The sequence below is a fragment of the Aphis gossypii genome, chromosome 2, assembly GCF_020184175.1.
Source record: "Aphis gossypii isolate Hap1 chromosome 2, ASM2018417v2, whole genome shotgun sequence".
NCBI classification, from domain to species: domain Eukaryota; kingdom Metazoa; phylum Arthropoda; class Insecta; order Hemiptera; family Aphididae; genus Aphis; species Aphis gossypii.
Window position 1 is genome coordinate 72,349,519 of NC_065531.1, and position 16,954 is coordinate 72,366,472.

Genomic DNA, 16,954 nt, shown 5'->3' on the forward strand with positions numbered 1-16,954 from the left:
TTAATAACTATAAAAGATAAGTTCGTTAAAAATCAAAATAATAAAACATAAAAGCTCTCTCTTTCTCTCTTTCTCTCTCTCTCTCCTCTCTCTCTCTCTCTCTCTCTCTCTCTCTCTCTCTCTCTATTTTTTCTTTCTATGTGTACCTATTATTTTTTGATTTTTTTTTTAAATAAATATTTCTTTAATGACATAATTAAAATAAATTAACACTAAAAAAAATACAAAGTTGCAGCTGATTTCTACCGTAGTAATTTTAATATAAATAAGTAAATTCCATAATGTTATATATCTTATTATTTAGTTTCAAAATATTAAAAATGCATAGGTAAAAATAATGATTTATATTTTCTAGTAAAAATAAATCAAACAAATTATACAAATAAAATATTAAAATTCACTACATAATCGTAAATTAGTATAAATAGGTACACGTAAATATACCAATGTATTGTCAATAGAATTAAATCATGGGTGAATATATATAATCGTGAACAAATATTAAAATTATAAATATAACTCATTAGATCTTCATCAATTTTTAAGTTTAATCGTTTAACAGACATTTGCACTTTGCTAATCTTGAACTCTGAATATCATTCTGTCGAAGCATTTTCGATTTGTTGACGTTGTTGTCTAAAAATCAATAGTTTTTAATCATATTAAAGGTATTTCAACAAAACTATTCATTGTGAATACTGACTTCCATCTTTGGAACAACCGATCTAAGTCGTGTCTATGATAATACGTTATGAATCCTTTGGGCTGGACTCCTTCGAACACGGCAACCACGCTAGGTTTTAAATTGTAGAAAAATAGAGCTTGACCTCTTTTTGAGAAATCTTGTGTCAACATCTCGATGACCTTAAATAAAATTTACAAAAATTATTATCTATTTATATATTATTTTAAATTACGTCGTTGTTTTTTCGGACCTTTGCTGCGGTAAAATCAGCACCATATATGTGTGAACAGTCGATGACAACGGGAAGTTCTCGTTTCAAACTTTGTTTCATCACCAAATTTCTCACATAATCGACCGACGGGAAAACTAAACATCTATCTGGTGTGACCATCAAATAGTTTATACCATCCCGTGTCTGTAAGTACGATTATTTTTATTTTATAACAAATACAACTACGTTTTACGTTAACATACTTTATGCACTTCAATCAACAGTTTTGGTCTTGCCGCGTGGTATAAAATCGAAACCAAATTCAATCCAATACCTATTAAAACTCCTATTTCTAGAGGTAAAACTAGACAAGCAAAAAATGTCGCCAAACCTGGTATGAGATCACTTTCTAAAAAAAAAATAAACATATATAAACGTAAAAAAAATAAATAAATAAAAATTCTTATCACAATTTTATTGTTTTAATAATTTAATTTCTAAATTCTAACTTATAATAATCTATTGACATTCTATAATTTATAAAAGTATCTGATTATAAAACAAGTAATAGCTAATAGATGAACTAGTATCAATTAAAATTTACTACATTTGTGTAAAACAATTTTTAAGGATTATTAACTTTTTACATATTAGTAAGATAATGCATGGCATTATTACTCACTGATAAATGAATATAAGTTTAATGAATTTGACCATATTTTCATAAATATATACCCAAGTGTAAAAATCATGTACTTACTTTTTGATCTATAAATGGGTCTTACCACACGCACTTCAACCATGAATATAACCGCGGCAACAATAATTGCTGCGAGAGCCGCTTTTGGTATGTAGTATAAATAGGGCGTACAAAAGAGCAAGGCGAAAATAACCAAAATTCCTAAAACAATATTGAGAATTTTGTGGCTTGAATAAAATGTTAAATTAAAAAACAACGATAATACTGTATGATTTGAAATGTGAGATTAAGTGATAAATTCTAACCGGCGTATAAACCCTCCATCGGAGTTCGAACTCCGCTAGCTGCATTCACGGCACTCCTGGAGAAAGACCCCGAGCCAGGGTAAGCGTGGAAAAACGAATTACCAATGTTGCACAGACCGGTCGCCAATAACTCCTGAGTGGCATCGACGGGCTTACCATCAGCTAAGAAATAACATAAATAGTCATTAGTCATTGTCACAAACAATAACTAGAAATTTAGAAGCTACGAAATTAGGAGCCATGTAAAAATGTTGTTGATTCTCAACTCAATAAACCGTTATATAGGTAAGTACTTAAAGTATAAACTTAGACACATAATTCAAAAATTTAAATATTAAAAATGTAATAAGTAATATTCATTTCTAATAGTTTCATATTAAAGATAACACAATTGATAGATTCGTATATTTTAAAAGTACATAGCAATAGCCATCAAGTAAATTTAATAAAATAATAAATTATAGATAATTATATTTTCGCTAATTGTAATCATTGTACCAACGACCAACTATAACTTAGACATTTATCATTTAATTTACTTATTTTTAGAAATATTATAATTTATATAGTTATTCCTATTCAGTGCTAATAGTCAATATGTTGTGTATCGTTAATCCAATAATCAAAAACTGTTTACGTACTAAACTACTAAAATATTGATTATTAAATATAATAATATACTTGAGCCTAAAACTTAAGTTTATGCATAATATCATTGATTATAATTGTAAATATTAGTACCTATATAATATTTATAATAAATGATAATGTCTACATTATGCTATATTCTTTAAATTGACTACAAATATAGGTATTATACTTATAACAAAATTAAGAGTATAGTAAATATTTTTTTTGAAAATATAGGGCTCAAAAATGTTTTTACGTGACTTGTCTACATATTGTTAAATATTATAATAAATTGTCAGTACCTCAGCAACTCTTTTAACACGGCTCTGTATAAAACTGACCTTTAACTACTATATTATATTATATTTAACTGACCGAACGTTTTACATATGGAAATGGTTTCAATCAGCGCAATTATCGGTAACACTATAACTCCGGAGCCTATGCTCGAGACGATCTCAAAGAATCCTATCGTAGTTCCGTTATCTCTCGTAATACTAAACTTCGGCAGATCGAACTCTGGCAAGCCCGATGGTATTTTACCTGTAACACATTATAGTTTTAAGGATCAGCTGGTACCATTGATACTCGCTACCCACAATAACCACTAGTTAATGGTTTTTTAATACCATAGTGGTAGTTGTGATGGTCTGCAGTAGTTTTCGTTTCTACTTACCGACCACTTTAAACGGTATCGGGGGTAAATCATTAGAGGTTACGTCGTGTCCCGTTGAAGTTATGTACAGGTAACCCACGTAACTGCTAACGATAACTACAATCGAATTTCTGAATGTACCAATCAACCACATAGATCGGTTCATGACTCTGTGAAACGTAGTTTGTTCGTTCACGTCCTTAGGTCCGATTTGACACAGAGCCATTCTCTTACATTTTTTAAAACAGAGAACATAAAAATATAGTTTACCGATGTACGTGGTGACACGTTTTAAAATGAATATAGCCGATTGAATTATGTAACTCATTTTTTATATCTACTTACCCTCAACAGAAGAATAACAACGATGCAAATTATCCCTAGCCACGTGTCGCCCAGTTGATAATGACTAATGTCTTTGGATATCGATATTATCATATCCAATAGCGTTGTTCCTGCGGCTTTTACGCCAATCAAGTCTTTGATTTGTGACGCGACGATGAGTATTGCTACGGCTGATGTAAATCCCGAATTTACTGGTCCAGAAATGAAATCGATCAAAAATCCTACAACAATATTAAGAAGTAAAATAACCATAAACATCGTGTTTAAACTAATGTGCATTCGACGTTTACCTAGTCCCACTACACCCATTATCAATTGAATGACACCTGTTAAGAAACACAGCAATGTGCCGTACACGGGTCCGAGTCCGTGGAGAGTGTTGTATGTCATTAGAGATACGATGGCCGTCGGTCCCATAGGTACTTCTTTACAAGTCCCGAGGAAGACGTACATCAAGCTGCCGACAAACGAACCGTAAAGACCTTGCTGAAAACGAGCAAATGCAGTTAAGTATAAAACGGTAATAATAATCGGACAAAATGAAAAAAAAACATTTATTTACTTGTGGCGGGAGACCAGCTAGAGCAGAATAGGCCATCGACTGTGGTATGAGCGTCAGACCAACCGTAATACCGGCCAGAAGATCTCCGATACCGTCTTCTGTGGTATACGTCGGCCACCATTGTAAAATCGGCAGTCTTTTAGTAATTGTTTTGTACGTAAATACTGTCTTTGAATTCTTGTTTAGACATGTAGAAAGTTCGTGAAATTTTTCCTTCACATTTTTCTTGGGTCTTTCACCGACTTCGTCTACAACTGTGAAACTTATCTAACATCAATTTCTTCTAACTCAACTTGTTCAATCATATTAATTAGTAATAGTTTTTCATTCAAAATTATTACCAAATAATATTAGTATACATTTAATCAAAAGTTGTTTCTTAATAATCTTATATTGAAAAATCTTAATCAATAATAAGACATGATTTTATATTATTATATTGTCGAATAAAATAAATTAATTGTTTTTTTTTTATATACATTTTAACATGATCCATATTCACTTACGTATAAAGTCGTTGCTGCCTATTGTATATTGAGATCTTAAATTTTCGTTCACCTCCATTTTTTCACATTGATTTTGGTGTCGATCGTTATCATCATTAGTAATGGTCATTTAGATCAATCTGGAAATTAAATCATTACCTTAATTTATAAATAGTAATATATTTTTTCTTCTTCCGTGTGTTTAGCTATTCGTATTTAGTTTATTTTTTTTTTTAATAAGTTAATTAGGGTAGTCAGTATTTTACATGATAATTAACAATACATAAATAATATCATAGTATTAAATAAAATTATTATTTTTGCAATTACTGTGACTATTTCGCCGAAAACATATTGTCGCGATTCTGACAAAGAAGCATTTTGACGTGACCAAAAAATTGTCAAATTTCTAATCCCAACACCACACGTTTTAGACGTTTTGGTAACGATAAGCTTTTGTCTATCTCTATAATATAATATTATAACTTGTACAAGACGATAATATGTCTGATGGAGTGGTTTATATTACATGTTGGGCATAGGGGTGAATAATCTGTCTTTGCAATAAGGTGTCCGCGAGTGAGTTTTGTGTGGCCGATTCTTAATCGATTAAGAATTACCTCATTTTGTCTGTTTAAATCAGTGAATTTCGGCCAGAGTTCAACCGAGTTCTTAATTCTTCTAAATTTATTTCGTACTTTTATTTATCACAAAAGTGTTTATTTTTACTAATTTTCCATTATTAAATTTTACGTTAAGATGTATGTCATCTAATAATTTAAGCTTTTCTAAACTATTTAAAAAATAATTCAATCAATAATTGTATATGATTGAATCGATGTATTGAGTTAACTCCAAGAATAAGATCTGCAATATATATATATACTATATACCTATATAATATGTATTATATGTATATAATATATTGTTTTTTTAATTACTATTTTTGGCATAGTAAATTTTTTTAAGATTACACAGTAATTTTACAGTATGTAGAGATTATACTTTATAATAGGTATTTAAAAATGAATAATACCAACACTACAGTTTATATCTCATATTAAATATTATTCTGAAGGCGCCCTGTGCCAATGCGATTTTGTACACAAAAATACGCTTTACGGGAATAGGGATGCTGTGCTGTAGAATCAACCAATTTGATAATTTCTTTTTTAACTAACAGAGGGTAATATTCTACAGGCCGCATCGATCTCCGTTTTTCAATATTTTTATGTTAAACTTTATTATCTGTCTTCAAAAATAATAAAATTTTAAGCAATTTTATATAAATTATATTTTACTATTGTTTTTAATAAAATAAAAATAGGAATTTTATGCAGCCTGTAGAAAGTCTTTTTCTTTAAAATAAAAATATAGTTACCAAAATCCGACAATTCTACAAGGCCTGAGAATTATTACCGTGAAGTCATTTTTTCGATACAATACACCCTATCAACCCCCCCCCCCCTCTTAATAGGTGTCAGATAGTAAATTAGTGGAAAAATATAATAATTAAAGTTAAACTGAATTAAAGAATTTAATTTTCAAATTTTATAGAATTACGAAAAATTTGAAAATCTGGCACCGGGCCCTATGAATATAATATTTACTACCTTAAATTGATTTTTATTTAACTTAAGAGAAATAATACAACATACTAGTATATAAAATAACCATTCATTTGGTTACTTAACTTTATGGTTATTATTTTAAGGCTAACTTTTAGTGTCATAATCTTTGGTTGAATGGATATAAATAATTTATATAACTTTTATTTATTTAAAATCAATTTCTTTTTAATGTGTGTAAGATTATAAAACGTTACATGAAATAAATTATTTAAAAATTTTAAAGTTCGAATATAATAGATGTATTATAAGTACCTTAAAGTCCCTGCTCAAAATATCCCTCCGAACAATCAAACATTTTATTCCACGAGGAAAGAGGGATCAATAATTGTTAGTTTACTATTGGCGCCCACTGGTCAATGTCTGAGTATTATTACAGCTGTATATAGCTAAGGTCCATTAAAATTAGACAACACACATTACTATATCAACAACTGTGCACGTTAATGATTAATAAATAATTGTATAAAAAATATAGAGCGTGTGTGTGACAAATAATGTCCATCTAACAAATAATTAATAAATCAACTATACCGTATGGGCAGCCGAGATTTTTTTTCTTTTTTATTGAAGAGAAAATAAACGAATTGATGAGAGACAACTCATTATAGATATAAGATATTATTTCAATTGATTGAAGATTGATTATTGTTGTAGTATGACTGTGTCATTATATAGCCGACTGCAGTATACCATCGTAGTGATTGTGATGATATTTTTGGCGTATCAAATAAAAACTAAGGATCCCTCTTTCCTTTACTTCAAAAAGCTTATGAATTTAATATAAGATTCTTTAAAAATTGGTATTATGTAGCTATTTAAAAATATAAAAAATTCATAGTTGACATTTTTTTTGTAAGTACCTATAAAAAGTTGAAATTCTTACAACATGTGTCAAAATTGAGAAAAATTAAAAGTAATTTTGTAGTTTAAAATGTATGATATTACATTAAATTTTGGTAGCCAAGACTTAAAATTTTAATACACGATTCCTTATAAGTAATTCTCATTGAAACAAGTAAATCTAAAAAAAATTTAAACACTTTATTTTTTCAGACATTTGACGTTTAGAAATTCGAACGAGATTAATATTTTGAACGAACAAAAGAGCCATTTTGGTTATTTTGTTGTAGTTCAAAAATATTATTAATGGAGTCTTTTACGTATATTATTAAATTATTTTATTCTATAATATACCTAATTATATTTTAAAACATTTAAGGTTAATGCTTTGCTATTGCCTATCTATACCTTGAATTTATTCACAGCATTCTACCTTCTTCGTTGGTCGGTATTAACTAAAAAATTAATAAAAATTAATCTATATTATTGTAATTATGAAATAATAATATAATAAATACAATATTTTCAGAAAATATTTTTGTAATTTACAGTATTACTAATCGTAAAATAAAGTAAATTAATAACAATATAAATTTATCACAAAATACGATTATATTTAATATTGTAAGCCGAGAGACCATCTTCCCTCAGAATTTTTTTTTCATGCATGTGCAATGGTTTATCATTAAATTGAACACATACATAATATTACAGTGACATATACACATGATATCTATTTTACTTAAGTACTGCAAAGCAGTTACATAATTCTCCCCTATTTTTCAGTTTTTAATTTTTTTACATCGTTATGTAATTAATCAATTAATTTGGATGTTTATTATTTTATTTTTAACTTTTATCTGTTTTACGAATTTAACAATTTGATAATATTATTATTAACTGCAACCTTGATTTGTTTTTATCTTAAACAATTTTAGTTCACAGATTACATAGCTCTTTCAACGAAGAGAGACCTTTTAGATATGGTTTTTATTTTCTAAAATACTGAATATATATTTTTTTACCATGTCTATAAATTATACATTTAATATCTGCGTTTATAACAATATAAAAATAAAGTATTAATATCAATTGAGTACAATTATTAAATTTTCTTTTACTTAGAAATCGATTTTATACTATACCAAATTATTACTTGTACAAAATATATTTATATAAATTATTATTTTCAATTAATAGTAAGCTATTTGTAACACAGTAATACTCGTTCTGATTTTGACTTAGATAGATTGTAAATTGTAACCTTCAAAAAAATAAGTTTTCTTAATAGTTTACAATTAAAATGTTGATTCTTAGTTGAAAAATAAATGTTGTATTACCACAGACCAAAAATGGTATACAAATCTTATTGTTTAAAAATGTATTCTAAGATATGATAAAAAATTTTAAATATTAAAATTATTTTACTTTTATGGTAAAAGATAAAAAGAAGTGAAGTGATCATACTTAGTGAATCACTCAGCATTTTTAGTATTATCTAAAAGTATATATATGTATACCTGCAGAGAACTTATAATAATATAAGACAATAGATATTACTATTGTCAAAAAAAAACAATTTTCATTGTATTCAAATCTACAAAAAATAAAAAAATTTTGTTGAGCAACTAAAAATCTAAAACAATTAAAAAGTATTGGACAGTGCAAGTTATAAATACAACAAATTGGTTAAATAGTTAGTGTTAACAATAATAATTGTTTTACTATTTGATGGCAGGTACCTACCTAAACTTATCAATAATTATTCTTTATCAATTTATCATCATTACAATAATATAATAATGGGCGATTCACTACCTATAAATGTTCTCAAATTTTTCAAATTGCGATTTTTAGAATTTTTAAATTGATATATACTATTTACTTGTTGGTGATACTTTTAATTATTTGGATGTTTAATTCTAGAGAGCTTATAGTTATATTCTTATATAGACTCTCTATTTAATGTAATTTAAGAAGTGTCCCTTGGTGATACAAACTTATTTTTACAAATAAAAATCAGCATGCGCTCTATTGTAAAATGATAAGCTATAATGGTTTTTTATTTTGAAAATGTTGATAATTCTAATTCAAAATTTGAATGAGTAGTTTTGAGTTATTAAAATATATATACTTTAAAGATATTAAAATATTTTTCATATTCTTAAAAATAGTTAAAAAAAAAATAGATCTAATATTTAATTTTGTATGTATACCAAGACAATTTTTACAAATTATAAAATGTTGATAAATTGATCATAATAATTTTCAAATTATTAATTATTATAGTTCCCATAGTTTTCTAAACTTATTACTAATACACAAAAATAAATAGCTCAAAAACTACTATTTCAACTTAGATGTATTAAAATGCTCAAAATCAGCTTATCAGATTAAAAATATACAAAAAAAGGTTCACATTCGCAAAAAAAAATGTTTTATTTAGATACGGCTCTGCTGTACAGTATTAGTATCAGGCGTAACTCGTCATTAAGTAAGCATTCAAAAGACTAATAGACATATTAAATTTGAATCCAAAGGTCAAAGATAAATCATTGTAAACGATGAAATTAATAAAAACGATAGTAACCGAGGTTACCTAACATTTATTTTAGTAATAATATTACAACTTTAACAAATATCCATAAACCAGCCAGTATTAAATTTTTAAATTTCTAAATTAACCAGTCACTATTTAATTGGTATATTAATTTGATTCTTAGTATACTTAATATTACATAAAGTCGGGATTTAAATAAATACATTAAATTAAAAAATGATGTGAACATGCTTGGTGAATTGCCTTATATAGTATCATATAATATGTATAAGCATTTAGTAAGAGGCTTTAATTTGAGATATAGGTACGACAGGTACGTGCTATACCAACATAAATATATTAAATTGTTCGTGGTTAATTATGTATAGGTATATACATATAGGTATATTATATATTAAATAATTCATTAATAATTAATAAGTTGACCATCATATTCGTAAACATTTTTTTCAATACAATTTATTTTATACGGTTTTTTTATTAAAAAATGTTCCAATAAATATAAATCGAACGGCTTAAATCGTTTATTATCTATAATTAAGGCTGTTGAAAGCAAACCATTTTTAAGGAGTCGTATTTAGGCAGTATTCGATATCCTTCGTGAGTTAAGTGTAACTGTGTGTGTTGTGACTGATGATTAGTGTGCGTGGGTTCCCCGAACGCTTTATGTAACTAAAGATACACTACGGCCTAAGATTTTTGGAAATCAGTAATGTACATACGCGCAGTCACATGTCACTAAATTTTGTGATAAAAAAACTTTTTACATGAAAATCCCAAAAAGCGAAAGAAAAATTCACCCAGCACCAAAAGTTCGATTTTAATTTTAAAAACATATTTAAATTCCTTATTCTCTTTTCTAGGTTTTATACGAAATGAATTTTTGATTTTTTGTATTGTTTAATATTAACAAATGAATTATATTTGTGTATAATTTTTTTCTTCAAAGTTCACTTTACACTTTAGTGTTACTAAAAAAAAAAAAAAAATTCAAAAATCTTTTTGCTTACAAAAATAGAAAAGAGAATAAGAAATTCAAATATGTTTTTAAAATTAAAATCGGACTTTTGATACTGGGTACATTTTCTTCCGCTTATTGGTCTCTAAATGCACAAAAAAACGACAAAAAAATGATCCACTTTCAACAGCTTTAATATCACGTATGACGTATGATTTCATAAAATTGAGTGGTACTTACTTACTCGAGAAACTTCTAGTCCAAAAACTGTGTATTATATAATATATTGAGTTGGTAATGAGGTATTGTTTTTGTATTTCAATGATCGTTACGAACAGATCATAACGATTGCTTGCAATATAATATATTATATATTATACTAGTCGAGACGATATTGCAAATATAAAAAATGATCACAGAAAAATAAAACTTATGTCACTAAAAAAAAAAATAAAATAAAAATAAATAATGATAATAATAATCGCATTAATATTATATTATCCGTGGTTATGGCATGTGCACTATATAGATAGCGATGTATTGTATTATTATGTATATTATACAGAAACATATACCTCGGAATAGATAGAATAGAAGTTATAAGAAGTGAATAGACTTGAATGACTTTATATGTATATATAAATATTAAATAAATATTATATTTTATTGTAATATTTTTGTACACGTATGGTCGGACACGGCCGAGTTTCTGACGTTACACGTAACTGCCGAATATCGTACAGTGCGACTATTATATATTATTATTATTATTAGATTGTTGTGTTTACGCGCGCGTAAGGGTAATGCTTATATTAATTTATAATTCGGACGATTGCATCGCTTAAATATCTATACGGTTATCTGCGCATATATACATTCCACACTCATTAGCATTAATAGTGTTATCATTTAACGAATGTCCGTTAACTATATCGCGCAAACGGTGGACGGCCATTGTCACTTTGTGTATATATAATTTGTAATAATTAATTATATAATATATAAATTATGATTAAAAAAAGAAAAGGCTGTTTGCAAAACATGCACCAATCAAAATCGTATGTGCCTTATGTATAAGCTCGTTTTATTATCCCCGAGGGCCTAAAATAATAATAATATGTAACCATGAAAGTATAGATACTCAGAAAAGTTTTCAATGAATATAAATAGGAAGGTACTAAATATTTATCTGAATTCGAAGCGTGTCAGCAATATCCAACTTTTGAACGTCATAAACGGTTACCTATATATATGTATATATTATATAATACCTAAGTCCTAAATATTAATAATTCATGTTTAGGCGACTTCGAATTTATAAACGATCACATGACCGTCACTTATATACTTGTTACCACCTTTATATACATACTTATACAATATTATATGTACAATGACCATGGCTATGGTCGTAATTGAAATACTTGTTAATTGTATGTTATTGAAAAATAGTCCACGGTCGACTCTTTCTGACCAAAAAATAATAATATGTTCTTATTTACGTTATATGTCATAAGTGACAAGAACGTGGTAGGTTATACAATACTGTAGTACGATTCACCACAATTGTAATTCATATCCTACGCAAATTTTTTCTTAGGATTTATAATCAATATTTGAGGGAACTTAACCCGTAAGCTACTCTTTCCTCTATCCGAGCTATAAAATCTTATGGCCATTACCCGACACGCCAACAACAACATACTATTGGAAATAACAGTTAGGTATATAGCTATATATCATAACAACTATATGGCAATTGTGAAAAGTTAATGAAATATAGTATTTACTTTGGGAAGTGTATGTAAATTGTACGGGTTATTGCAAAGTTCGAAGATCAAATATTTTCACAAGTAAATACAACTGAAATTGATTAGGTACTTATTGTTCAAACAATCAATATTAGAATAAATTCAAAACTAAATGGCCTGTTACTATAAAAATAAATCTCGCCATAATTACCATCAATTTTGCTATAATTGTTACTTATCATACAGTGATCATCTCATAAGTCATAACGTGTTTCAAATCAACTCACATAACTGACAAGGACGAGGACGTGGATGCTTTCGTTGTTTGTGAATCATTTTGTACGAGGTACCTATACACAAACATATACGTGAAGGAATGTATACCTACCATACATTGTACAAGCAGTAATTGTTATTGGTGAATAAGTAGTTTTAAATTCCACATCTAATGTTCATAGAATAAGTACAATATCTGAAGTTCAAACAACAAAGCCCTGAATTAATTTAATTTTACATTAAGTATATTATATTAAATATTCATAATATAACTTAAATAATTTTAAAATGTAAAAATATTGAGTTCAAATGATTTAATTCTATCTATATCCTATATAACTGTACATTTTAATAATTAAAAAAATGAATTTTTATACTCATCATTATTGTTATCAATCATCATAGCCCTCTGCACCGTTTGGCGTTTTCATTAACTATAAATATAGCGCTAGAACACCACCTCAAAGTCCATTAACTCACTACCCCGTTTGTCTTTATTTAAGCCCAACGAACACGTTTTTAGCATTGCGTATATTTTTAAACACATTTTTAATCATTGAACACAATTTTTTTATTTCGAATGCAATCCGAAATATTCTTAAAATAATAGGTAGCCCGCTGCCTCTAAAAGATGAAATCTTATCACTTCGTATATTAATGTTTCTTTTTCTTTGTGTTGGTATAAATTTAATGGGCTGTTTTGTATCACAATATGTATACCTATTACCTAGTAAACTGTAAGCTGGTAACTGGTAACTGCTAGCTAGCCTGCAGCTGCTATACTAGCTATAATAAACAAATAATCAATTTTATTTTTAAAAACAATTAAGCAAGCTGCTCACTTTGTTAGTTGCCTTATGAGTTATTTCACAGTTTATTTTAACAATACAGCGCATACATGAGCGCCCATCGGTACAATTTTAGGTGAGGGTCAAAATAAAAAAAATTTTAAATTTAAGATAATAAAGATTAAATGTTAGTATGCAATATTTATTGAACTACAAGTTTATAATATTTTTTGCTCAGGAGGAAAACGCCAAATCTTGCCCCCATGGACTCCTATGTGCGCATATAGTTGTTTAAAATTATGTTTTAATAAAATTTATACAAAAATTACCATGATCAGCCGCGGACACATCGCTTACTGGAATGTTTATTATTCGTAGACTAAAGTTCAGTATTTTAAACCACTCAGAGTCCTATAAGACCCGAAGGACATTACAATAGTCTTAAAAATTATTGATTTGAGGATTAATATTATAACTTTGTTCTTCTATCGTTGCCATTCAAAGGTGTGAGAAAATCGTATAAGTAGTAAGTGATACAACTATTCAATAGTAACTGGGATAATAATAATATTATATTTCTAGCTGTTTACAATTATTGTCGAACACGCATACTTTGTACGTTGGCATATGTTTACGGAATGCGTACATACTACATACATTATACTATTGTAATACAAAGCTACATAATACGCATAGATGCACATAATACAACTTATATTATTATGTCACACATTCGCGAACAAATACTTATATTATTCGTGAGTTTACGACTACGGAATAAAAAAAAAGTCAAGTTTAAACTTAATTAGGAGATAATATAGTAGATATTTGCACTGGAACGATAACCTACACAATTATACATTTTTTACCGACAAAAATATCATTAATCAAGTCTACAGACAATGAACAGTAAACAACTAAAAACACGTTACATTATTATTCTTAATATGTTTATACACGACGTCATATCAGTAATGTTATATAATAGAAAATAAATTTATTAAAATGTACAGTAACTTTGTAACTTTCGTAGGTAGTTATTGGAATATTTTAGTTTCAATAAACTCAAATAGCTTCAATTTTAGTATTATATTATTCATATATGAAAAAATCAATTAAATTAACTAAATACTTACATATTTAGACTAATCTTTTAGAGCTAATTATTTATACCATGAACCTGTATCATTTACACCGGACTATTATAATTAGTAAATACCTACGTTGATATTGACTTATAAATTATAATATTCATATAAAATATAAAGCAAAATATGATAGTAGGTATAATATAATATGATACTTAGATTATGTAATGTTTTCGGAAAAAAAATAGTTCAACGACCCATAGACTTAGGTAGGGGAATTGTTACGCAGGACTAAATGAGACCAGCTCCCCTAAAAAAATTGTTTAAGCCCCCAAACGAATTAGGTAAATATCTATAACCACGTTATCGAATATTCCATAAGATGTATTTTATAGCTTATTCTTGTAACAATAGAATGATTTGTTATCGTTATAGTTTATGAATTTTTTTTTTTTGCTCACTTGAAGAGTTAATATTGTATTATTCTTTAGTCACTTATAAAAAAATATATCTTAAGTGTCAATAGAAACAACCAATTAACTGGTATATAATATTTTAAAAATAATGAATATAAGTATATCTGTAAACTGCTATTATTCATAGAAAGCATCTGTGACATGAGCATGATCAAAATTTGTTCATCAGTTCCACTAGTTGACTTCATCTCTGTCTATAAACCTACCATGCTACTAAGTACCAATAGAAAAATAAACTGTAAAATATTTTTTTTTTAATCAGCGGCCACCATCGCCATGACTACACATTTAGAATTTAGAATGATTGTTCGTATAACTAAATTAATTTATCATTGAATTCAAAATTGAACAAGTCCATTACAGTGACCAACTCAATAATCAATAGTACCTATACGTATTTGATATCTACTACGTATAACAGAGCGATTTCTCTGTTTTTTTTATTATTATTATTATTCAAGTAATATAAAAATATGATTTATTATAATGTTGATTATAAGTTATACTTAGCTTTCTTTAAATATTGATTAAAAATAATATTTTTTTTTCTTGTTTAGTTTTCTATCCACTATTGCGGATATGGTTGTAAAATAAAAATTAAATCATATTTAATTGATTTTTTAAACCAATAATATATTGTTAATATTAATTTGAATTATATGTTATTGATATAATAATATGTAATAAAACTGTTTTTTAATCGTACCTGTTCTGTTGGAGCACTCCCGATAAGACGTGTACCTATGCGATAGATAAAATATAATATGATATATATTGGCCACTGCACAGTGCCGAAGATAAACGGAGGAACAAAATACAATTGTTTTAAACGTCCAGTCGTCCAGTGACAATGCGAGTAGACTGCTGCTTTAATTTGTGTTTGATTAAAAAAAAAACCGCATGAAATTAATCGTACATTAGCACGACAAGGTTTTTTTTTTTTAATTTCAAGTTTAATTACCAGAGCAGCATCTCGTATAAAATAAGTTATTATAAGGCATCCCCACTACAAACCAACACACATTGCATTCACTCCATTTCATAATGGTAAAAAAAAATACTTTTCAAAAAAGTTATAATAACTAATTATTCCAATTTTTGAATACAAAAGTATTTAAATAATTTTTTTAACGAGTACCCAAATAAACATATTTAAATACAAAAATATAAATACATTTCAAATATTTTTAAATATCTGTTCATTTATAATTTGTATATGAAAGCTCTTATTATTTAAATACTTTTATTTCAAATTTACAAAAACAGTAAAGTTCAGCAGATAAATCCCAATAAAATTTTGAATATAATATTATACTTGAGGTTTTTCATATTTTTTGGAATTTCAAATTATAAAATGAAATTCACAAATTAAATATTGGAGGCTTTTACGCACATCGCAGACCTTGCATACAGATAGTCGTCACGGCAAAATGGAAAATAATAAAATAGATTACAAGGTACGAGATAAAAATTCATTATTTGCTAAACAATATAGATATATTATTTTAATTACGTAATGAAAGGATTAACCTTAACTATGAATTACAGAAGTTTATATCATTATTAATATTGGGTACTATCAAATCTTTTCATTAGTTATCATTAAGTACAAGTACGTATCTAGGTCCTAGATATTAAAAATAAAAGCAGTGAACGGTCAATTTTTAAGACCTATACATACATTAGACTTTAGACGTATAGATAGAGATGGACTTACATTTTAAGGAAAAGATCCCTAATTATTTTTCCCTTAATTCACACTATTATATCAATAATTAACAAGTATAATATCAAAATTCCTCAACTCGTATGGCAACTACTTAATAAAATATGTTAATAGCGCAATTTATATGATATTTTTTATTATTAGTATTTATAGAAATCAAACTATGAAATCGTTTTAGAATTGAGCTCATTTTGTATACTTGTCCAAATAAATATCATAATGTATATAAAAAGTTTTATGACCTAAGGAAATCACTTATTAAATCATTTATTAAGTAGTCTT

General features: G+C 27.1%; 1 protein-coding gene across 7 annotated transcripts; it reads right to left on the reverse strand.

Moving 5' to 3' along the window:
* Window positions 1–329: 329 nt before the first annotated feature.
* LOC114125894 (sodium-independent sulfate anion transporter-like) lies at window positions 330–15,819 on the reverse strand. 7 transcript variants are annotated; one of them, XM_050201118.1, is made up of 14 exons: window positions 15,653–15,818; window positions 10,812–11,005; window positions 4,600–4,718; window positions 4,094–4,347; window positions 3,822–4,017; window positions 3,532–3,752; window positions 3,208–3,415; window positions 2,907–3,074; window positions 1,902–2,063; window positions 1,657–1,797; window positions 1,160–1,305; window positions 936–1,100; window positions 704–864; window positions 330–636 (listed from the first exon to the last, which is right to left on the reverse strand). In XM_050201118.1, exons 3-14 carry the CDS (start codon window positions 4,706–4,708, stop codon window positions 597–599), a joined length of 1,971 nt encoding a protein of 656 aa, XP_050057075.1. In that variant the 5' UTR covers window positions 4,709–4,718; window positions 10,812–11,005; window positions 15,653–15,818; the 3' UTR covers window positions 330–596. The 7 variants fall into 7 exon arrangements, with proteins under 7 accessions (XP_050057075.1, XP_050057077.1, XP_050057073.1 ...); XM_050201120.1 differs by having other exon boundaries at window positions 4,094–4,341; window positions 10,808–11,005; XM_050201116.1 differs by having other exon boundaries at window positions 10,808–11,005.
* Window positions 15,820–16,954: the final 1,135 nt, after the last annotated feature.